The sequence below is a fragment of the Melanostigma gelatinosum genome (assembly GCF_949748355.1).
Source record: "Melanostigma gelatinosum genome assembly, chromosome: 17".
NCBI lineage: Eukaryota > Metazoa > Chordata > Actinopteri > Perciformes > Zoarcidae > Melanostigma > Melanostigma gelatinosum.
In genome coordinates, this window is record NC_136650.1 from 22,242,595 (window position 1) to 22,267,887 (window position 25,293).

The 25,293-nt window shown below is 45.0% G+C and overlaps 1 protein-coding gene across 1 annotated transcript; it reads right to left on the minus strand.

Moving 5' to 3' along the window:
• Positions 1–3,342: 3,342 nt before the first annotated feature.
• On the minus strand, positions 3,343–23,533 carry LOC306791372 (venom phosphodiesterase 1; the record flags this gene model as incomplete). The annotated part of the gene is made up of 25 exons (XM_079288048.1): positions 3,343–3,516; positions 4,487–4,643; positions 5,329–5,461; positions 5,544–5,621; positions 6,813–6,948; positions 7,707–7,861; positions 8,109–8,154; positions 9,490–9,662; positions 9,956–10,043; positions 10,241–10,310; positions 11,177–11,304; positions 11,515–11,546; positions 12,671–12,790; positions 13,429–13,537; positions 14,767–14,839; positions 14,955–15,020; positions 17,870–17,979; positions 18,293–18,412; positions 18,812–18,891; positions 19,498–19,595; positions 19,866–19,926; positions 20,454–20,579; positions 20,716–20,847; positions 23,069–23,156; positions 23,498–23,533. The coding sequence occupies 25 exons, from the start codon at positions 23,531–23,533 to the stop codon at positions 3,343–3,345; spliced, it is 2,589 nt and encodes an 862-aa protein (XP_079144174.1).
• Between the last annotated feature and the right edge of the window lie 1,760 nt (positions 23,534–25,293).

Genomic DNA, 25,293 nt, shown 5'->3' on the forward strand with positions numbered 1-25,293 from the left:
ATTTAATTTAAATTGAATTATTTAAATTTAAACTATGAATGTATTTATTTAGAACCACATGTCTTTCCCAATTTGCAAATTAATTTTCTAATCAAATAAAAAAATGAAATAAACAAATGCAAAATAAATAAAAACTGAAATTAATTAATGGAAATTAATATATATTTGACACTTTTGGCCTTCCATAATTCAACTCTCACAAAAGGCTCATGGAGTAATGGAGTACTTTCACCTGGTGCTCATATCTGGTCCGTCTGTGGCTGTTTTTACAGCGATGTCCGATTATCTCTTTGATTCATAAATAAAAAGGGGAAAACCAGCCAAATCCCAACAGGACCAGCAGACATCCGGTTTTGCTTTTACTTTCTGTCTCGCTCAAACATCCCCCCCCCCCCCCCCCCCAGTTGTGTGTGAGAGCAACATGAGTCACACTGTTGTGTGACGAGAGCACCAATGTTTGTCATACTTGACCTACGAGAGGCGAGAGTAAATAAACAATCCCGTCATCCTAGTGGAGGGAAAAATCTCCCCACGATGAGTGGAGCGAGCTTTGCAGTCACACGCCGCTAAAAACGTTACCGAAACTGGTTTACCGTTAAAAGGAATTTAATCCTGCTGATGCAATTACAGTTATACAATGGAGTACATTACTCCTATGAAATATTACAATATTAACCCACTTTGGAAAACTCTTCCCTGATCCCAGGAGACACGTCGTCCCCAGGATCCTAACTCACAGAAGAGAAAAACACTTCCTATTTCCGCCCTCATACCCGTTCGCAACTCCTCCCCTTCCGTCTTTCCCAATTTCTATCAGCTGACTTCCCTGTGCACATCTGTAAACGCCTGTCTTCAGTCTCTCTGTCCCTGAGTTCCGAACACATTCAATGACTTCAGTATAAAAGTTAAGCCTCTTGCAACTTTGGCAGAAGCTTCATGTCTTTAGTTTCTACTGTTAGCTGCTAATCCTAAAACACTTTATGCTTATCTCAATTATGCATTTCCAAAACACTTATGATTATGACTAATTATGAATTCTTAAATATGAATCATTAAAGACTTTTATTATGTCTACTAAACACACAGTTCTACGCTCAACTTTCTTACATCCTTCTCTCGCCTGCATCCTCTGCATGGACGTGCCGTGTTAGAGATGCTCTCTTCCGTCCAGCCTCTGTTCTCACACGGGAACCCAACAGAACCGCAGTCCAACAGAACACCAATGATGGATCCTGAATTCTGCTGACGCTGCTCTGTGAGCAGCAGAGCTTCTGAGGTGCTGAAAGGACAGCGGCCGAACAGGCGGAGTCAACAAGCTGCAACTCAATGATTGTAACTTCAGCTCCGTGTTTGTATTTACTGATTGATCTTGTTCGCTCACAGCTGGAGGCAAAGCTGTCCTCTGGAAACGTTCATGCCTCCACAGAAAGCACGTTTTAAAGGAAAAGTGATGCTTTATAAACAGGAAATGCTTTTGGAAGTTGAAACATGTGACTGTTAAACATAATGGCTGACAATCTTTTACATCATTTTTCTGACCTAATATCAACAACGGATCAATATCTCTACAAAAACCACAACATCAAAGCCTGCACTGTTGCACATCAGCATGAAACACAAAGCAGCTGTGTCTTATGGGATTCGTTTTGCAGGATCATAAACCTAAAGTATTGGACGGATAAAAGTAACACAGAAATCCAAATATTACGCAGCAAAAAAACTGCGTAATCTATTTTCAGAACAAGGTGAATTTAGTGAGGAATAAAGGCATCGACCAATCACGTCGTGTGGATTCAAAACAAACTTGTGTGCAACAACACCAGCGGCTCTGTAGTCCGAACTGCGTTACTCCTTTCAACCTGGACAAAGGCAGCGCAGACCAGATTCACTCCTTCTGTTCTTACCTTTCACAATAAAAGCCCTAGACACACACGTGTTTACCAGAGGGAACTCAAATTCACTCGGCGCATTTTGCAAAAAGGAAACTCAAGAAAGTATCTCTCGGTAGCTGGCGGCTACACAATGGAGAGGAGACATTCCGCTGCCTGCAAGAATGTATTCAACCCGTTTGTAGAAGAAGTGTTGCACCTGACGGATTTGCATCGCTGCCGGTGTGAATCGTTCTGATGCAAAATATTGTCAGTCGTCGTTTATTTTCGACAGTCGAGTTTAGATATCTGACTTGTTTTTAAGCTGCAGTAACATTTGTAAGCAAATCTATTCCATTCAGCTGCTCAGGTTCTCACGTCTCCCTCATAGAACAACACGACGGAGCCATCGGTGGTTTTAGTCGTAACACCCGTGACCAGTCAAAATGTCTGCCTTTGTTCTCCTGAGACCTCGAGGTGTTTTCCAAATCTTTTTTAATTTATTTTTTCAAATGAAGCTTCCTCCTCCTGTCCTTTGTTTCTGTGTTTGATCTCAGAGCGACTAAACACAGACGCGTCCTGTGTGGAGGTCTTTCATAAGACGGCACGTAGCTCCACTCACTGATTGGTCGAGCTGATCTGATTTGCCTGTAAAAGCAGTGGGTCGGTGGGGAAATCAGCACTATATTCACAATGCTTCTCAGTGCACCAAATAAACACATTTTTGGACAATTTATATTCTTATACATGTACATATCAGTACTGACAACTGAAAAGGTTCTAACCTCAGGTTGAGTGTTGACTATGTAGCGTCTTGTGCTGTTATTTTATTCTTAATCCCACTGAAATGAGGGGGGGGGGCATGTTGGACTGTTCCAACAAACACAAGACTCTCACCCAGGAGACAGCTGTTGTACATCTGGACTTGATGCTTGTTACGCAGCGTTGCTCGGCTTGTAACGCATCTTTACAGAAGAAAGTGCACGAAGGATAGTTTTCATTTGTCGATGCTAGCTACGTTGTTTTGCTACATTGCGTTGTTTTAACACAAACACTGATCTTTGTGTGTGTGAAGGCCAACAGTCTGCAGCTGCCTCGTGTCTATAATCGTTTATTGATCCAAAAACTGTGATCGTTGATGGTTATGAGTTCATACTTACATCCACTGCTGTAATACACGTTCCATCTCATCTCGTCTGCATTGCGTGAAATAAACGCGTAAATACAGATTACAAAACAAAATCAACAGATAAAAATCACGACAACAGGAAAGTAATAAGAAGAAACGAATACAAACAGTTTTAAGGTGAAAAGTAAATAAACAAACAATGTCACTTTGTTGAATAATTAATACATTCAGTCCAGTGGTGACAAAGTGACAACACAATTTAAGACGACTTACTCAAAACTACAATACTTTTACAGATACTTAATATTAATCTCGGGTGATTTGTTTTTGTGGAAAACAGCAAATTCACTGTTTCCTGTGAATGGCAGCTGTGGGGCGGGTCTTCATCCTCAGCAGGTCTGTGATTGGCTGATTGCTGCCCTGGTAAAAGTCCAATCCTGTAATCCACTCGACGTCTCTGACTCGTGATTGGTGGAACCACATGAGATCTTCGACCCAAAGAGACTCGGCTTGTGTACTCTGCCAATGAAAAGTGACAAAACAACATTTTAAATGTGACTCTTTGAACAAGTTGACGTTAGGGCTACGTTTCTTCTTTCTGTTGCTTCCTGTTCTCAACAATGAGCCGTCTCAGAGATGGTGAACATGTTGCTTCTACTTTCACTGGTTTATCCAACGACAGATGGTGAAGCTTTGGGTAACCCTGCACTAAAATCAGCAACTTCTATCTTCTGAGCGCGGAAAATAGCGTAACAGTTCAATGTCTCCTCAACGACAGTTTTGTCCAATAAAACATCTCCACAAGTTCTGCACTTTCTACAAATGTTTCTGGTAATCATGAACAGACATGCATGGTTCCCAGAGGATGATTCCATGTGAGTTTGGGGCTTCTTGAACCCAACACGCCCTCCTTCTCTTGATAAATACAAATCGAATGGACAGATTACGATAGAATCTCTTCAGCACATTCATGCTCTCCAGGGGAGGAAGCCTTTCGGTCAAGATACTGCATTTCATTCATTGGTTTTCATGTGGAGGATGAAATAGACCGTTCAATTTACGAAGCACATTCGTGCTCCTGAGAGAATGAACCCTCCTGATTTGAATAACTTCAAGACAAACCGTAACATGTTCTAAAGCACCAGCAGGACATCAGTTCATTGGAACATGTCGTCACCGTCTGTTTTAAAAGGTGTTTCATTGTTTAACAAGTAACCACGAATGAGCCGCAGACTAACACAAAGGTTCCTTTTAGGTATTACTTTGAAGAGGCTTCACTCCTCGAGTGTCAGTACACAGGAACAGAAGACACTGCTGCTTTGTTCGGCATGAACAGGAGCCAATAGGGAGGCAGCTTCAGTCGAAGTCATAAAGAGTTTCAGTGTGTTTGTCTGGTCAGTGTGACGTGGCCGGACGAGGAGGGTTGTGACCAGCTGAGTCAATGAAGGGTCATCTCAGAAAGGCGATGTGTGGCTGTGTGGTTTCTTACTTCGCAGCTCTCCGTGTTGTTGGGTCTGTGAGGCAGCAGGAAGGACACGGTCTGCAGCTCGCCGGCGCAGGCCGCCACCGGTACCGCCGGGTCCCTGCAGCTGGTCAACACCGCGAAGAAATGGGTGGGTATCCAGATGTTCGTGCCGGACACGAACCTGGAGTCACACAAAGACAGACGCGGTCTTATTCATCAGCAAAGTGCAGAGGCCTTCACTGAACTTCCCAGCCGTGTGTGGAGATGCACGGTGCTGCTCAAACAGCCTCCTCACTTCTGGGTTCAGACTGTCCACCACATGTTGAAGGCTTTTAAAAACAAGAGCATTAGTGACGGCCAACACTGCTGTTGAGGTAATAAGTTCTGGCTCACTGTCCAGCTCATCCCTAAAGGTATCGCGTGGGTTTCAGGTCAGCACTCGGTGCAGACCAGTCAACTTCTTCCATAGCAAACTGGGAAAACGAATTATTTATTATCTTTTTGTACACCGAGACAGTTTCATGTTGAATAAGGAACGAGACAAACACAAACAACGGTTGAAGCGCACCATAGTTTGAGTCATAACGTAGCAGCCTTTTTTACTATCCGGTCAAGAGTGACCGGATAGAGTGGGAGTCCATCCAGGACGGCAGATTGTCCTCTAATGCAGAGGAATGACATGTGAGCGGGAAACCAAGTGTTGGTCATCACATAAACCATTTCCTGTCTTGTTACATTGTCCTTCATTTAAAGTCACTGTCTGGTTCAAATAGAACCGGATGAAGTCAGAACTCCAGGCTGGATGTCTTTTCAAAGAAGAAGCCGTAAAAGTGGAAATGATGATTCATTAGAAAACGAAACCTTACTGCTGGATCTGCCCCGGAGCGTCGTACTGTCCGTCATAGTTGTAATCGAAGGCGGGGCCCGTCACCACACTAACGCCGTTGTAAATGAAGGCGTATTTCTTTAGTAGGATGCTGTGAAAATAGTCCCAGATCTCTGAAACGGACGAGGAGAGAAGAATCAATTCAAGGAAAGAAAGAAATGTTCTGCAGTATCGTGATGTTAACCGGTAACTCACTCTTAAACTCGGGGTACATCGGCACCACGTTGCTCATCAGCAGCGCGTCGTACTGCTGATCCACCGTCTCATTCAGATCTGCCAAAACACAACAACGAATAATGGGCTCGTCTGCACGGATCCCTTCTTATGAGGCGAGTGATGAAGGACAACGGGACACGTCACAGTTTGTCACGTTCTTTCTTGTATTCTGAGTTTTTCAAGGTACTAAGAACTAGTTTATCCTTTAGTTACATCCAAAAACAAGAAGCTTGTATGTCCAACGCATGTGCTCTTTATCTGCTTTACTTCAATTCAATTCACAGAATTGAATGTGTCCGACACAGGAAGTAAACGGTCCCTCTGCTTTTCTATTGGAGGAAACATATTATCTTGTTTTTCCTGAAAGTACCTTTACCAGGAGGATACAAATGACCAATCTAGGTTTGTTTTCATCATTGTGACCTGCCGCACTGTTTCACACTCAAAAAAGACAAAATACCAAAACTGCCTCAGTTCTGCAGAAACCAGCATTTCACTTCCAGTAACACTGACAGCAACGAGTGTGATGGGAGATGATGAGGGAGCGAGACCAGCTTCCCCCTCCGTGGTGCCCCCTCCCTCCCTCCTCGTCCAAGTGAACGTTTACTTAAAAGGTGTAATAACTGTGTAATAACTGACCACGTGCGCCAAAGAAACTAGGGGCAGTATTTCACCTCTGCTACGTGGTCCATTCAAATCTAAAGTGCATATGAAAAGAGAGCAGGAGAATATGCAAGATTCAACTGAACAACAGTGTCAAAAACACACTGCTGTCATAATCGTCATGCGTGGCGCTGGCTTATAGTTTATGTCGTGTGGCTGTACGGTTCGTGTGACGTTATGTTTTCAGTGTGGTGCTTGGCTGGGGTCTGGGGGGGGGCAGAGGTCACGGAACAACATGAAGTTTTGCTTAAAATTCAGGGACTTTTTGAAATGAACAGACTCGAGGCGGGCAGACACATTATTCTGATGAATGGGCTTCAGCTGTGGAAATGAGGATTTAGAAAAGTGGGTGAAGAGTGATGAAGAGGCAGGAAGTGAGTGTGCAATATCAATTTCAACACCAAGAGTTCCATGTCAAACCAAGCATCCTCGTTGCACTGGATGTGTGTGACTGTGGATGTTTTGTGCTTCACAGCAGCGCTTTGCTTCCAAATGCTTGGACCAGAATGAATGCATGTCAAATGCATGCACGTATGCACCTCTATGTAAATAACGATTGTAAATAAAGCAATAACGTGGAAGTACTTGGCGAGTACAGGAAGGCGTGCGTCAGGTTCCCGGCAGTGCTGTACTGGCCACACGTGGGACTCCGGGACGCTCGGAGTCTGACGTCAGCCCTCAAACAGTCCGGTGTCACTGGTGGTAACGGGTCCAGGTTCCTCTGCGGGAATGGAAAAACTTTAGTTGATTTACAGTAACCGGCTCCAGACGCAATTACAAACCAACAGTTGTCCCTTTGACTCCATAACAAGAAGAAACTCTGCAGTGAATCTTTGAATACATTCTCGTTTTGAAACAAAGTTACTCAGTTGTGGTCTCTGCCTCTACTTTCAGTCCCTGAAAGCGTAATTAATGTCTGTGATGTTTCGTTCAAGAACACTGAGCATGCAGGCCAACAGATCCATCTCCATGACAACTGAGGAAAGTTTTAAGATAATCCTGTTGTCCAGTTTCTGACACAGTCAGCAGATTAGGATTAGGTAAGAGCCATTACACAACTTCAGCAGGAACTGCTGCTCTAGTTTCCCCGATTCTCATAATTCCATGTTTGGTAGCAGCTTGCTTTGAGGGTCATTCCTCCCAGGAAGAACTAATCACACCTGTGCCGCCGTGTGGCCATTAATACAACACTTTTTGTTTTTAATCATAACTAGTGAAATGGTAGATTTTAGTATTTCCTGGATTCCTTTGTTAAATATGAAAAAAAGATTTTCTCCCATTTTCTTTGTTGCAAAACACATTTTCAATGCTCACACTACAATTTTCCACAATCCATAATTCTGTCCAGACATGTTCTATTTTACATGAAGTGCAAGAAGTCTTGAATGCATTGTGCAGCTGCAGCCAGATGTAGATCACACGCTGACGTCTGAAAAGAATGCACTTTTGCTGCGTCTCCTTCACCATCGACACACTTACCGGCTTGTCGACGGTGAAGGAGCTCCACAGAGGCATCAGAGCAGCGTGGCTGTAGGCCGTGACGAACCCTTCCTGGTGGAGGACGCAGTAACTCTGGTCAGGCTGCAGCATCCGGGGACGACCAAACAACACGTGCTTCTTCTCTGCAGCGGCCTCTGAACAACAATAATGGAACTTTCCGTTACGTTGCCCAATCAGTGGCATTGAGACGATGCTGGACATCAGCAGGGAGACGAATGCAAATCCAATCCAGGAACGTATGACAGAAAACACAAGTAATCCAGTTTCCTCACCGTGCATTCAGTCGGGACATTGCGTGTTGTAAATGAATGATTGTCGACATAAGAATCCAAAAATGTAGAAAACAAAAACACAAGTTGACAGATCTCAGAACCTCCTCACCTTCCTCTGCTGTCAGATTCAGACGGCTGTTGATAGCATTTCCACTCTGAAGAGAGAGACAAAGAAAACAAATGCTATGAATGTGTTATAGCACACAAATAACATACCTAAATATGGTCAAATACCAAAAACAAACTCTGATACATCGTTCTTTATGCAACAGAAAACCGACGGCATCGATTTGAACAGTGAACAGTGATGCCATGTTGTTGACCTCGCTGTCATTAACTCTGGAGATATTTCACTTTGTCCAGTTTCAGAAGAATATCAGACACTGAGCTGAAAGTTCTGCCTTCACGATAAATGTTCTTCTGTTCCCACGTGTTTCTTGCTTTCTTTTCCATTCTTCAGAGCTCTTCTTCATCCGGCCTTCGTTATTCTCTGTTTCCATTCATGTTTCTGAATTGTTCTCCAGATGTGATGCTCGGTTTATTGCCACTATTTGCTTTTATCCAAAGCGACAATAAAACATAAAATAAACAACAAAACCCCAAAGTGCAAGAATCCTGCAAGTCCAGCTTCAGCAAATGCTTTGAACTCCATCAAGTGCTCCATTTAGAGACGATAAGAGATGCTGAACACGCTCTTCATCATTTCACGGGCCACGGTGAAGTCTGAACAGATGAGTTGTCAGTTTCCGACAGACAAACAGCTCTAGAATATTTAACTCATCTTCAATACTCCAGCAAGAAATCTCCCAACTCCTCCTGGAACCACATCCGGTGAAACCAGCTGCGGAAGAACTTCGCCTACAAATGACCCTGGTGGTGTAATGCGGGGACGTCTCGGCTTCACTCCACGAGTGGGTGAAGAGATCCAACGATGTGGATTTCATCAGACAGGGAGGACTTCATAACAGACGCTATTCGCTTTCGCAATGGGAATTGAAAGATCCAGCATTTTTTGGGGTTTGACGCATACTGTGGACTACAAGTCAGGAGACCAGGATGCTGAGTCAGTGGAGAATCCAATTACAGCCACAGTTCACAGAATACACGTTGCAAAATGTTCATGATGGCAATCAGAGTAAAGAAAAGAAATAAAGTAAAAGAAAATTTCACTGAAACAGAAAAAGTAAAAGACAACAACAAAGCTATCACCAGTGCCGATTGGAAAGTAATATTGAGAGAAATATTCCAAAGATAAAACAACTACTTCTTTGTCAGCGTCACAGATCGTTACAACCAGTTGTTTCATTGTGAAACTGGCTCCAGGTCTGTTCTTCTGGTTGTTTTAAGAAGGCTGACCTGAGTCTGAGCCTCTGACCAGACTCTTGTTGTAACATTGACGTCACACACACACACACACACACACACATAGTTTCCTCTCTCTATAGGTCGATGTTCACTCTGCTGTGCAGTGTAAGCGTGACGATACCCACCAGGGCTGGACAGGAGCATCCTAGGTGGTCTGCGGGCTCGAGGCTGACCAGCGGGCACTGAGCCGGAAGGCTTTGCTCTGCGGGGGGCGCTGCTGTGTAGTAGGGCCGCCTCAGGAGGTGGTTCAGACTGCCGTGGGTCCCGTTGTTGACGGCGGGAGATATCTGCATCACGTCTGCATGGACCGATGACCGTGGAGTAACGCGTCACATAACATGTAGTTTGCTTTACTTCAGCTAGCTTTGGTGCTAACGTACAGTAAAGCAGGTACCACAATCAGACGACTCTTTCTAAAATGTTCTGCAAACTTCTGCTCACAACAGGAGAATATGATACGCTTCATAATCAAAAGGGAGACAAAATGTCGGCTGTGATTTGTTATTCATCGTGAGAAACAGGCCACAGTCTGCACTTTAAGTGGATGCTAACTGTGAGTGGCAGTTGGTGAAGGAAGACCCGTAAACTCACCACACATGAGATTGTAAAGCTCGATGTTTGAAAACGGTTCGATCTCAGTTTTGTACCGGAACTTCGGTCCATAACTGACAAACATGGCCTGCAAGACAAGCGGGAGGAAGACATTTGACACAAATGATTCCAATGGTGGCCCATGTTTGGAAAAAAGATTTCAAAGGATTTCAGAATCGTGCAGTTAACTGCAATGAGATACATTTCTCAACATTACAGCGGGAGCAGAAGGGATTCTGGAGACATTACTACTGACTGACAGAAGAGAACAGCAGGGATCCTCACGTGCATGCTCTCTGCATCGTTGTCATAGCCGTGAGCGCCGCCAGAGCAGAAGGTGAGAGATCCTGGATACCTGTGGAGACAGAAAGAGACATGCTGAGTCTCTGGTTTCAACCAGTGCTCTGTAAACCCTCTGCAGACGCTGCATCAGGAACCTTTAAGGGAAGAACAGTGTCCTCTTAATGTCCCACCTCAGTGTCTTCTGTAGGACTTGACATGTCTTAATGTATTTGTTTGTTTCCCTCCCCGGCATTTATCGCACCATAACAGCGTTTTTTCATTTTGACGTCAGTACAATGCCTTTTGTTACTGTCGGTTATCTCGAGTCACTGTTTTAGTCTGAAGCAACATTTGGTGTGTCGCTGCTGCTTTCCACTGAATTCTGATCGTAGAAACTCCAGGCAGGCTGTTCTCACACACTGTCCGTAGCTACACGGACAAAAGTGATTCACGATAATTACTATAAATCCCACAAAATCAGTTCGTATGTTATTCATGAAAATGTGAGCCAGGACAGGCGACGCAGTATTAAGAGCAGCAACGTGCACGGAGAACAGGTCGAGGTGGATGAGTGAGTTTACAAATTCAAGACTTTCACCCGGAGACCGTTCATGTCCCGAGTGAAAACAGAAGTCATTTTAACGTATTTGTCTTTCTGTACTCACATCCAAACGTCACATCCGTATTTAACGCAAACGTAGACTTCTTTGTCTCGTATCTTCCGTACTTAAGTCACGTTATTTCTGTCGTTATTTAAACCCAAACCTGAACTTAACCAGGAAGTGTTGTTGCCCAAACACTGCAGGAGCATTCACAGGCGCCGTGATCCTTTTGTTGCCAGACATTCACAGGAAAACACGTCTTTTTGTAAGATGTCATACAAACTGTTGTGCGAGGAGACGTCTCTCCAGCCTACAGCTGCCGGCCCGACAGGGATACCTCTCAAACAGCCATTTTGGCTCGACCAGGACGTTGACGTCTTCAATGCGACGGCTGTTGGCAAAGTGGAGGCGCTTTGGCAGGTTGGCCTTCAGGTACGGCTTGATCTTCTGGTCTGGCTTCCTACACTGAAATCACCAGAAACACAACATTTTATTTAAAATAGATACAATTTTATTTCGTTAATTTCTCATATTTGGTCAAAAAATGTGTACGTGTGGTTTGTCAGCATTTTTAGAAAAAGACAACAGGTGTGTCCTGTTAAAAGCAGGTTTTACTGGCACACGGGTCGTTTCAACAGAAGTGATCTCATCGGTGTGAGAACACTGAGCACTTACAGTCATGTTGGCAACAAGTTCGGCTGAGTCCACTGCAGGAAGGAGGACACAAATGAAGTCAATGTTTCTGTCATTACAGGAGACACAAAGCCCAACGAACATGAATCCAATGTGTTGTTACACCAAACCAGTGACTTTTGTGGTAATCAGAAGATACGGGGATGATCACGTGTCTGGTTCACAAAGCCGAGAGGCAAACTGAGTGTGGGGCTTTCCTGGGTCAGACAGCTCAGTGTGACTTCAGGTGCTATTTGAACTACAAACTAAAGACCACACACACACACACACACACACACACCAGCCGCAACGGCAAATTGTACCAGTGGCGTGAAGTGAGAAGGGCCCCGTTCAGAATGTTAGTTTGGGATGAACTGGCTCGCTGGTGGTTGTGATAACGTGACGTGCTGATGCTGTTGTGCATATCCAACGAGACGTACTTATACACTCGTAGGTGCACAACAGCCGTGTTGGATTTTAGACGACGCTACGCTGTCGAAATTGACGCACAGTGCAAGTAAGTACATCGTGTGCACAGTGTACTTATGCAAGTGTACTAAGTATCTGAGTCACGGAAATACTTCCGGCACTGAGAGAAGGCTGCAAATCTGACCATCAGCAACATTTGGATTATTCTGGGATTTGATATCCGCCTCTCTGTCACTGCGTCGATTCAGTTGTTTCCTCTGGAATCAATCAGTCATCTTTCTCTGTGTCACGCAAAGCCAGGATTCCCTGATTGTAAATATTGTTATTGTTATCTCAGATCTTCATACTCGACCGGTTTCATTTGTGGCGGGTACGTCTCTGTGGCGCCCGGATGCTTTGTCCTTCTGTGACGGCTGAACATTTATTCCTGAACATGCAGGTTCGGCTGTGACACCTTTTGCTTCGTTGGGTGCCAAACAGACCTTTGTGCCACTGAGGGAATGGAAAATGGAAACCGCAGTCGGTTGTGGTGGTTCTATTATGTTTCACCAGGTGTTCGGAGGCCTCGACGATCGTTCTCGTGCTTTTGCTTGTTGTGAGAAAACACATGATTCTCAATGACTGTAATGAAACACATTCAGAAGCCCTTTTCAGTAGATGAGGGCTTCTTGGCTCTGAGGTGTCACTTGGACTCGGTCAGTGTGGCTCTTGAAGCCTATTTGTTACTCACACACTGCGTTGTTTCTGGCTCTGATGCGTCCGAACGGTCCCTCGGTGACCCAGTAGTTTCTGACGTCCCCCACCAGCTCCTGCAGCACCTCCTTCCTGTCGCAGCTCGTGTCCTCCATACCTGCAACAGCAATCAGCTGTTATGTCGATCCTTCTTAAATGATGCTCCGTAACTCTGTTGGCAACTGAATTTCACAGGTATTTCCCACGTCCATGACACTACAGGTGCTCCTCTATCCAGGGAGCTGATGGTTTCATTACACTGTGCAAATAGTTTGAAGAGGCATTCTTGTCTCATCCACACACGTCTCATCGTGTGTGTTTTTTCCATTGTTCATACGTTCAGTAGCTTTGAGTGTCTAACGATGGCGCGGTTAGTTACTTGAAAGCCTGGCGCCGTGACAAAGCGCTGATATTTGATGCCTGAGAATGAAGATAGGCTGGAAAAGCTTTGGTATCTTTGACGAGACGATAGAAAGGCTGTCTATTCAAGTGTCTGCAAGTTTATTTTCAGAGCAGCTCAGAACTGAGATGAATGGCTTCCTGAAAGTAAGGAACATAATACAGTATATACTGTGACTACACACAACGTATTCCTCTTTGAGGACCTCAAAACTCCAGCAACACTTGTATGACTTGTATGTACTTGTAAGTGAGACCAACGCATTTCGTATTGTGGTTTCCATCAGGGTCATCACACAACACACGAAGGAACGTTGAGATGGTTTTATACTTTATTCTGTGTTGCGTGATTGTTACCATGATCTGCCACAATGATGATGTTGAGACAGCGGTGGAGGCCAATCTGCTTGAGGCCGTTCATGAGTTGGCCGATGATCTTATCCACACCCTGGATCGCTTCGATCAGCTGAAACAAACACACACATCCAGCAGCCGGCTAAATATCTCCTCTCTCCACGGATGGAAAGACATACAAGAACAGATGTGAATGTCATTACTCTGATCTTTTAGATTACATCCTGCAATGATCATGAGCAAACATTGTATTCACTGTAGAGTAGTAGTGGATCACCAGACCTTCTGTAAACCAACAGGAGAAATCATCCAGTGGACAAGAAAGAGTTCACTGCCCAACCTCCAGATACAGTTCACCTCTTCACAGTGGTTCCTTAACACAAGCGTTGCAGCCTGTTTGGTTCCTCAGTAAACTGCTGGGTCATTGTTATGGAACATGTCAAACATTGTGCACAGCTGACCTCGTTAAAAGCGTCGTCTTTTGGCGTTTCATCCTCCGTATGCTTACTTATCAAACAGCAGTAAACTACAAGTTTGTCAGCAGCTTAAGGAGCACGCTACAGGAAAACAGTGTGCAGATGTTTCAACAGCTGGATGTGTCTGCAAAGAGCTGCAGGTTATTCAGGATGAGTTTGGTGTAGTTTGTAATTGCAGATGGTGGTGACAATCCTTTGTGCAGCCAAAAGTCAACGTTGAGTTTACGCTTGTTATTTTAAGTTGCCGTTGTCACGTCATGGTTGTTACGTTGTGACGCTACGTTCGTTGTTACGTTGTTGCCAGCGTAACACGAGACCGGAATGAAAGCCAGCAGCCTGGGACACGGCAGGTCAAGGAAAGGGACAAATCCGCCAGCTCCGTCTCAGTGAGTTCATATTACGCTCCAATCACAGTGCGGGCAGGATTAAGACAACAGGAAGCCTCATTGATACCAAGAGTCAATGCAAGGGCCCTGACCATGCGTCGTTATACCGACGGCAAGGTGCAAAGTCAAGCGTCAGGTTGGACGATGTTATCAACTTATATGACTGTCGGGTCATTCATTAAGGTTCATAAAGATCTGAGATAGCGTCCATTCCCACAAGTGAACGAGGCTAATGAGTCTGATATGATGCTGGGATTCGTTCCAGCAGTTTGATTGATATTAAGTGTGGGTGTCAGATGAGGTCCACACTAAGATGTGATGATTTACAGAACAGATACATCTGAGCTCGGCTCTCTCTTCATCGATGCTTTAAAAGACAGCAGAGAGAATAAAAAGAAAAGGAGAAAAGTTGAAATCACAGACTCATTGTTTCTTAGCGCTGGTGAGATTATGTGACTCGGTGGATCGGGTGGACTTACCCCTCCACTCACAGGACCGGAGCTGTGTCCAGATTTATCAGGTTCCTCTACGTACAACGTGTAGAAATCTGGTCTGGAGGAAAAGGTCACTTTTTATTTGTCACATTTTAGCACCAACGCCACCAGAAAAACATTCATTTCATCTGCTGAATGCAAGCGACCAGATTCCAACTATTGCAGCAACTAACCTTTCATCATCTGGCAGCTGGAGCCACTTCAGCACAGTCAGCACTCTTTCTTCAAATGGCACTTTACTAAAAATAACGAGAGAGAGAGAGAGAGAGAGAGAGAGAGAGAGAGAGAGAGAGAGAGAGAGAGAGAGAGAGAGAGAGAGAGAGAGAGAGAGAGAGAGAGAGAGAGAGAGAGAGAGAGAGAGAGAGAGAGAGAGAGAGAGAGAGAGAGAGAGAGAGAGAGACCGTTGTTTTGGATTTGGTTTGTTAAAGTGGACAGAACAGACTAAACTACACTGAAAGGCCACAGTTGTGACTGAATTTGACTCCTGGATACCATTTCTCAACATTCCATGCACGACTCTCCAGTCTACAACAGCAGATAGTTCTAACTGACAGACACGTGGATGGATGACTAAACGGGTCTACCAGGCACAGGCCCGGGGGCCATTTTGTTCTCCAACAAAATGTCCCTCAAAGAGACACGAGGAAGAAGCACAAAATGACCACAAAGAAACATAAACCGACCACAAAGAGACCAAAGACAACAACAAAAAGAGTCTGAACGACTTTCACGTCTCAATTTCAGTTAGAATACTGCCGGAAGAAGATCTGCCGTTGTGGTGCAGCAAAACCCACAACAATCCTGGTCCTCAATCACAGTTCTGGAGGGTTTGGGCTGGGAGGATGTTCTAATGCCCAGACTATCAACAGTCCTTGAAGAACTCTATCGTCCATTCAGGGTTCTTTGGAAGCAAATTGATCTGGTAGAACCTTCAGGGAGAACTTCGTTTGGAACTCTTATTTCTTCCAACAATTTACAACATGAACCATGTGTTTGAAACTGTGACTGTAAACTGGGAGAAGATGTGTTTCCCTCTGAATCCCGTTGAGGATTCAGTTTAGCTGTATGGGAACTTTATTTTGTAGGAGACATGGTTGGAGACACGGACGAACATTAAACCTCAAACCTTATCTTGGCGAAACATGTTTAGTTTTGTTTCGGGAGCCATGAATGTACAGATATATCTGAGTGAGCTTCTCGTGGTGATAGACTCCTCTTCTCTGGGTCTGAGCCCGGGATAGAAGAGCTAAAGTGCTTTTATTCCAAACAAACCATTTGCAGGTTCCTCGAGTCTAAGTGGTCGTTAAGTGGATAACGTTGCTTTCATGTGGATGAAATGAACTGAAGTAAAGGAGTAAATAAACCAGGATCCAGGATGTGAATGCAATATAAATGTCCATTAACCGCAGTCAACGGCGGCGGTAAACATGCATTAATGGAGCGATGCTATGGCAGGAAGACGGGCCTGGGCTAATAAAGGTTAAGAACATATGTTCTTCCAAAGAAACCAACGTCTTCCATCCCACTCAGCAATAAAAACACTCTCCCTGACTGCGTTGTCCTCTATCAGCTGAGATCCTGTTGCTTTATAGCTTATAGTCCTTTGATAGGCCTTCATTTAAAACCACCCACAGGCCTCGAACGCGTCGCACGTTTATTGATATTGCTTCAGAGATCTCAACATGTCCCTCGGATCAAAGATTAAACCAATGTATGAAATGTTACCTGAGGAGAAATGGCATGAGAAGTGTTTACAGAATGATGTGATGACAATTCTAAAGCTTTACTTAATCGGTTGTAAGACGGACACATTATAACATTTGCCTCACTCACAATGACTGATGATGTAAGAATGAAATAGGAATACTGTGTAATCTTTTTAAGGAATACGTTTATTGCTGTACGTCCTCTTTTTACCATGCCTTGTATCACACACACACACACACACACACACACACACACACACACACACACACACACACACACACACACACACACACACACACACACACACACCTACTCACACTCACTCTCTCTCTCTCTCTCTCTCTCTCTCTCTCTCGCACACACACACACACTCTCTCTCTCTCTCTCTCTCTCTCTCTCTCTCTCTCTCTCTCTGTCTCTCTCTGTCTCTCTCTCTCTCTCTCTCTCTCTCTCTCTCTCTCTCTCTCTCTCTCTCGCACACACACACACACACTCTCTCTCTCTCTCTCTCTCTCTCTCTCTCTCTCTGTCTCACACACACACACACACACACACACACACACACACACTCTCTCTCTCTCTCTCTCTCTCTCTCTCTCTCTCTCTCTCTCTCTCTCTCTCTCTCTCTCTCTCACACACACACTCTCTCTTCACAGTCAGCTGCCGCTCATCTACAGCTGCTGATGCTGTCACATCACGATGTTTGCTCAGCAAGATGTTTAAAACTAAAATGCAAAGATATACGCTGATGCTGATCGGCAAAGCAAGTATCTGCAGATGTTCATCTACTTTTAAACGGTCTGAACTCTACAGAGCAGAGAGAGAGTTCAACATGTCGGAAACACCTTCATAAACAATGTCAGTAATACATTATTTGCGTGATATCATCTTAAAGGTTGTTTTTCCATGTTTTTGTGTCGAACTGACGAATGGGGACAACTATTTATGAAGTTGTTGGTGTTGAAGGAGAGCGCTGCAGTCGCTGTAATGCAGCTCAGAGCAACTCCTCCCCGTCGAGGTCCGTCCACTGAAGGGTTTCTTTGCTCTGACGGGCTCAGGTTCTCACTGTAAGCGTCTGACAACGTGACGGAAAGGACCCGACAGAGAAACACAACGTTCGTCTTTACCCGTCGCTTGATCGCGTCAAACCACAAAATAACAATCTGAGCCGGTCAGTGGTAAAAACAAACCCTCTTAACGGACGTGCCTTGACGGTGAGGAGTTCCCCGAGGGATTACATTACAGCCTGTTACAGTACTGGACCAGTTTACACAACTGGGTCAAAACAGCCTTTATTAGAACTGTTGGGTTGAGGATCTGATACTTCACAGCTCACGTTCTGGCTCCACAGTATTGTGAGGAAGAGAAACGTCAGTCATACCCATCGTATGGTTTGTAGATGTCCGGAAAGCTTCCGTTGATTTTGACGTCGGATCCTGGCCAGAAGAATGTCCCGGACTTCAGCCCCTGGTGCTTCGCTGTGTGCCAGATCTACAGAGAGCAAGAGGACGGGTCAACACCGGCCAGACACCATCTGCTCTAAAACAGTTCTGCATTTAAAACACACTTATTCCGGCTCAAAGCTTCAACTGGAAGAGGCCGTTTGACAGTAACTCAGTCCATATGCGTGGTGTTCTGTACTGCAGCTGCTCCTCCCAGTGAATGACTGAAGAACACACATCCTCACATCAACAAGCAGTCCTCTCAACACACGCCAGAGTAGAAATGAAACGCTCGGAATCCTTCATCCAGTTTGCATCCGACGTTGATGTTATCTGAACAAACCGAAGCTGAGGAGACTCACAGGCTGTCCCAGGTACCAGTCAGGGTTGTCCTTCTCTGGGCCGGACAGACTGAAGGAGGCGTTGAACACCGGGTCGAACATACTGTTGTCAATCAAACCGTTGGACTCTGGATAGAGGCCCTGAGAGGAGAGGAGATCAAAAGAAAGGAGAGTGGACAAGAAGAGAGGGAATGAGAGGAGAGAGAAGCACAGTATGTGTGACAGTTATGTGATATGAACCAGTTTCTCTGGAATTCATCTGCAGCTGATACGAGTCATCAGTGACGTGTGATCAGTCCTAATTATCCTGAGTTATGAGTGAGAGTGTCTGCAAACTAACATGAAGAACGACCTGCGGAGCATCAGAACAAGCTGTTGGTCGATGGGAGGCCACGTTATTTAAAGCTAGCATCCCCTCATGTGTTTATGCTTCTGTTTCTGTTTTATGTATCAGAAGAAGAGACGCCGCATACGTGTGGAATCAACATTCAAGCGTATCGACTGCACATCTGCGTCTGGCCGTGAGTGTCTTGTCTTTACCGTCACTATGGTGTAGTGATTGGGGAAAGTCTTGCTGGGGAATGCTGGCTGCATGTACGGAGCCGACGTTCCACACTTCTCTGTAACGTGAAGAACAGAAGACAAAACACACATCAGCTGCTGAGCAGCGACATGTTGATCTGGGTGCACTGTGCCGGAGAGCACGTAATCCGCTGAAGACCTCTTCCATAGCCAGGGCGCCACTGTGGGCTGGACCGATTCATCCTGCTGGACAAGACCGGTGATGAGAGCTGGATGATTCATCACCGGTGATGAGAGCTGGATGATTGATGACCGGTGATGTAAATAGAATCAGTTCCTGACTGAATGCTGTGAAGAAGCCGAGTCGTTATCTTGCTGAGCAGCTGGATCTCTCGTTACTTTGAGTAGTTGTGATTCAGCTGGACTTGTTTTGTCTCAAAGAAGTTTTGTTGCTTCACTAGTTCATGATTCAGAGACTTCACTAGAAGTGAGACATCTTCAAGACCAGATAACTGATTTGTGACTGAAGTGCTTGTTTAAAAATAAAATAAATGCAGACAGTCATTGGAAAGCCCCAAATCACAACATGGCGGAGTTGATCTCCATTAGGACGCCGCATGGCGCTCATCTTAAGGTTCCCAGCTTTCAGAGGGTCCATGGAAGAGGTTAAAAGAGGTTCAGAGAGTCGTGGGGTTGACACTCACTGAGTTTGTCCAGAACAGGGATGAGAGCGCTCCACGTCTGCAGGTACTCGGCCCTCAGTCCGTCCAGAGAGACCAGGAGCAGAGGCTGCTGCCTGAAGCTGAGCGGGGAAGAGAAGATACGTGATGATGTACAGAGCACAGTTAAACAGGCATCACATTAAAGGGTTCATCAGCAGCACACGACTTTACTCCTGTAAATGTCAAGCTGATGGAAGCCGCAGACATTTCTGTCAGAAAGTAATTGCTATTGTAAGACATTGGATTGGGAGACAGATTCATCAACTTTATTCTGTGATTAATGAACAGCAGATAAGAGCAGGAGAAACGATGTTGTTGCCTCTCGGGTCTTGGTTGAAGTGTTTTCTTACCCTGCTGGACATGTGGGGGTCGACAGATCCTCACACTCGTCCTCCACCCACTGTCTCTCTCCTAGAGATACAGACGGCGTTAACAGTGACAGTACATTAAGGTGCAGTAGCACCTGCTAGCTCACTTCTTATTGAAATCATCCAGGAGGGCTCACACAGGATGTGTCTCCAGCATGAGCTGAACACTGAGCATCAGAGGATGTGTGGCTCTGCAGCGTCACGTCTCCTGTGTTCAACTTGTTAACGAGCTTTGAATCAGAGATATGAATCAGGCTGTGAATGCACCAATGAAACACTCGTGCTTGAGAGACACTCAGGCAACGTATAAACTGTGGCTGAAGAGGCTCTTAGATGCTGAAAGGAACTGTGAACAAACAAAGTCTCAAAGGCCTGAATCACTGTTTGAATAGAACCAAATGCCCATAAAAGTCTCTTTTCACGGCCATTTTTGAAAAAAACTGCGACCGCAATCTAAGGGGAAATATGTTTCCCTCGAAATGTAATTGAAAGTGCAGTTTGTTTGTGGGAAGTGATTTTGAGACAGCGTTGCATATCTTTGTCTGCCGTACTCTCTGTTCCCAGTCTCACCGTGGCAGACATGTTTGTAGTTGGTGCAGCAGTCTGCTGCAGACAGGCAGTCGTCGGCGCAGTGGCATCTGCTCTGCGTCAGCCGCTTCTCTCCACAGCGCAGCCTGGTGCACTCCCACTGCTGGGCTGAAGGGAAGCAACCATGGAGTCAGTGCACGCCGCTCTCCAGCACACGCAAAGTGAAAAGACGCATGTGGAATCTTTTTTTATGGTGTTCATTGTGAGAGAAATGACAGCTTTCAGGTCAGAGACGAGGTCTCACTGGGGACGGTGCAGACGTCGTGGTAGTCGTAGCAGCAGCTGCTGGCGTTGCAGTTCTTGTCACATCTGCAGCCGGGGACCTCGCCGTCATAAGGCTCGTAGCATCGATCCCTGCAGGACGTGTGGGGGACGGCTGGGACAGGGACTGAGACTGGGACTGGGAGACAGGGAGACAGGACACATTTGTTAGACGTGATCTGTTTCTGGCAGCTCATCCACGTGTGAGTGACGGCTGCAGACACAACACACACACACTCACAGACACTCACACACACTCACAACGCGACGAACACGTCTGCTCTTGTGTTTGTGTTTAATTCATTTTGACTGATGGGGAAAACAAATGATCTCACACCAGATCTATTAAATCCTTTTTTCATGTATTCTGTTTCAATATGCCATGGCATGCATATAGTATGCATATACCATATCTGCAAACACATGGTCTGAATTTATTCACAAAGGGCTAAATATTCATAAATATAAATAATTCACAAAGGGCCAAATATTCATAAATATAAATATTTGTATATCCTGTCTCCTAAAAACGACGTTCCCATAAAGCAAAACTTTATGCGTGTACTACGTGTACGACGAAGACACGAACCCGTTCCACCGGCTCCTGGGTCTCCGGTAGTGTGCTGAGTCAGACATGACTCAGCACATTGATGGACTGTATATGTGTATATGTGTGGGTATCATTGGCAAAGAAGAAAGAGGTTGAGGTTTAAATGACAAAAGGTAAAAACAAGGAAACCATCTTGCCGCCTGCTTAGTCATTCAGATATTACAATGCTGAGTCAAGGAAGCTCATCGTATGAGTCATCAAAAGGAACGGATGGTTGTAAAAGGTCTGCTGAGCATTCTTCCACTCCGTGACGCTGCGCTTTGTAAACAGCTGACGGGAGGACACGCGTGGATGATGTGTTGAGCGGGTCACTCTCTATGATCGAACACATGACAACGAAAGAAATGCGTGTCCCCATTAAACGGCATCTCTCAGGAATGTTGCTCATCAGGAAATGTATTTCAAGAAAAGCTGCTCAAGTGAAAAAGTAGGCCAAACGTGAGCACGTTAGAAGCGAGGTGTTTTTCCTGCGATAGGATGGATTCAGAAGTTTCACAATAGAAAGGAAATATGGCTCGTCAGAGACATTTAGTGGCAGCTTCGGGAAACTACAATAACCCAACGCGTCGAGTACGGCAGCTCGGTCAGCGCCCGTTGGCGTCTGGTAGCGACACACGAGGCGACCTTTAGCGTCTGTATGAGACGCACTGAGCTTCAACTAGCTCTCAATTTAAACCCACCCGAAAGTGACGATGTTTAAATAGCGAGAAAGTCCTTAGAGACAGAGTGTGAGGCCAGGAAACAATCAGTCTTCTGTCCAGGCGGCTGCCGTTTGTATCCCGTTTAATATACAATTAGTTATTTTACAGTAGTTTTGTTTCGTAACACCCGGACTTTACCAATGCCTGTTACGTAACAAAAGTACTTATTTGAACCCAAACCACATCTTTCCCTGGCTCCTCACCAAGTACTTTGATTGCGTAAGTAAACCTAAAAACTAAGTAAACTACGTTGAGAGTTTACTTTGAAAATGCAAGTATCGTAACTAGCAGACTGTAAGCTTCCTGTAAATACGGAAGTTTATTTTGAAAAGGCACCATATGGTGCCTTTTCAAAATAAAACTGGTCATACTTTTTCCGTGGCTTGTTTTTTCCGTGGCTTGTAAAAAGTATGACCAGTTTTACTTTGCCTCTGATTGGTTCCTGTTGACCTTGTTAGTTTGGATTGAATTGGATTCAGCCAATCAGAGGCGGAGTCGGGCGGTTCATTGTCCGTCGTGGGATCCATGATGCGGCGTCTCTGACGCGTCTACAACTGGAGGGAAACTTTGAGCAACATAGTGTGAAGCTCCGGGTCACTGACCAAACGACGGCATTCAACGAGTTGGGAGGAAGAACGTGTTCATTGAGATTCAACGTACAAATTAAAAAATCTGATGTTCATTGAGTGAAGTTAAGGTTATGCAGGTGTGAAGCTTCATCATAACGTTCTACAGAGAACCACTACTTTTATGAAGCTCAGAGAAGTGTGGAGCTCCTAACAGACAAACACTCAACAAAGTCTGATGTAACCGCGAGCAACTGGCCTCAATCAACAGACGACATGTGGTGATTCCAAGGAAACTCAGACAAACACGCATCACACCAGTTTACAAGGCGTGCACGGTGCAGCAAACACCACATGTGAATTTAGACGATGCTCGTGAACGTTTGTGAGTGCAGACATTTATGTGTGTGTGTGTGTGTGTGTGCGTGTGTGTGTGTGTGTGTGTGTGTGTGACAGCACCTTTGTTTCGACATTTCTGCAAGTCCAGTCCAAGACCAAGTCCAAGTCCGAGGATTAGGGTCACGATCGATACAGCCAAGACACCGACCTGTGACACACACACCAACATAAACTGATCATTTGTTCTTCTGACGCCATCGAATCTTTAACCAAAGAAAAGAAATGTTTCTCTCAACAATCAGCAGGTTATCTTTCCTGCATAGAAAATGATGAGGCAGTCGCATTAAAGCATTTTATCCGTATTGCCCACTCCTACTGTCGCTTATCATTTCCCAAATGACAAATGAAAGACAACCACAGCCAGTTGTGTATTCTAGTCACTGCCCGACACTCCCTGTATATCACCGTCAGAGCTACACAATGCTATATGTTCCTCATGCTATGTTGTTATATTTAAACCATCAATTCAGAACCAAAGCCGATACTCACAATAATCTTCTTCTGCGACTCCTTCACAAAACCCATCGCTCATGAAGGTGGTGGCCGTCACACACGCTCACAGGCAGGCAGACAGACAGACAGGCAGACAGACAGACAGACAGGCAGCAGAGGGGAACACATGCCTCCACTCAGTATCCCGGCAGTGACCTCCGGACTATAGGTGTGAACAACAGATCAGTAACTGATTGATGGGAACGCCGAGATGAACGTTTCTGTGTTTTCAGGTCCGTCAAACAACAGATGACGACGCTTTCTTGACTTTTGAACTCCAGAAACTCACCTGGTGCAGGCGAGATGAGAAGCAATGTTGACCTGGAACACGCTGAACAAACAGCCACCGCAGAGATCCAAGCTGCCAACGAGAGTCGGAATGCTGTGAGTATCAACAAGAGCTGATAACGTGGACGCATTGATTGGTTTATTACACAGGTGTAGAGATTAACTGTAGCTGATAACGGAGGATTAATGATGCCAGTAACTGCACTCGCTGTATCAGAGGATCAGAGGATTTATTCCTCAGAGACCTTGAGCTTATGACAAATAGTCTCACTTCATAAACGTATGGCCCGGACTGCAATAAAGTGGAGTAATAAACTGAATATAAGAAGTGGGCGTGGTCACCGGGACATCATTGGCCGTCGCCATGTTTGTTTCTTGCAACCAGAGGTGACACGAGAGGGTGAGAGAAGTACAGCACTCAACAAGACTTTTTATGCAACAAAAAATGTTACAATTACCTTCATGAAGAGAAATGTTGTGTTTAAATATGCAAATGAGGCATTGTCCAAGAGTAACTCTTGGTGAATTTAGGAGACGTCGACAGACGCAAATAGGCAAAGCAATAAAAAAGCATCTCCGTGTGTTTCGGAGCTTTTCTTCGAGTCTGAAAGAAGAAGCATGTTTTTGATTGTGGAGTTTGGCCATTGAAAAGAGTTTGGAAGTGATGTAATGTGCTGAGGTTTCACAGACAGCATTAATCCTCGGGGGTGTTGTGGTTTTGGACAGTTGTTATGGAAACACTGTGTTGAAACTTCAGGCCCCTCAGAGTCACACACTTACCAAAGATGGGATCAAATGACAGAAATCACAAGAAACCACAAGAAGCAATCATTGGAAGGTTGTTATGTCAACACCTTACCGTGCTGACGAGGCAGCGCTGCTCCTTCACAATCCTCTGTTGTTGAGGTTGAGCAACCACAGAAGCTTTGCAGATGTTGATGAAAGAAAGAACTTCAGTAAACCAGCAGCCAATCAAACATCTCTGCAGCTGTGGTTTGGTTGCAGAAGCAGTCATTGTCAGTTCCAGTCGGGTTGCTTCCAGTTCTCTTTTATTGGACAGACCACAGGAGTGAACATGGCCGTGTCTCCCGCTCTGCAAGCTCTCGACTCATGCTGTTGATTGTTGTCTGTGTTCCATTGATGGCTATGTTAACTCATCAGTGACACGTTACTGCAGTTAATACCAAACATGAAAGAATACAGCTTCTGACTGCTTTTGTATGAAGTTAAACACGGGAATGCAGGAGGTCGAATAAGGAGATGAGGTGACAAACCAATGAAAAGAAGCTGCAGGTGAAAGGAAGGTGAAAGGAAAGATGATTTCTCCTTTAAGGGAGCATCAGCTTCATCACCTCCCTGAGAAAAGCACAACGATCTTTTTCGAACTGATTTTGGTGAACGGGGCCAGATCTGTTCCACTGCATTAAGACTGTAACACTAAGTGCTATTATTATTATGATGCTACGGAATAAATATGACAAATTGCATAAAAATATCCACCTCGA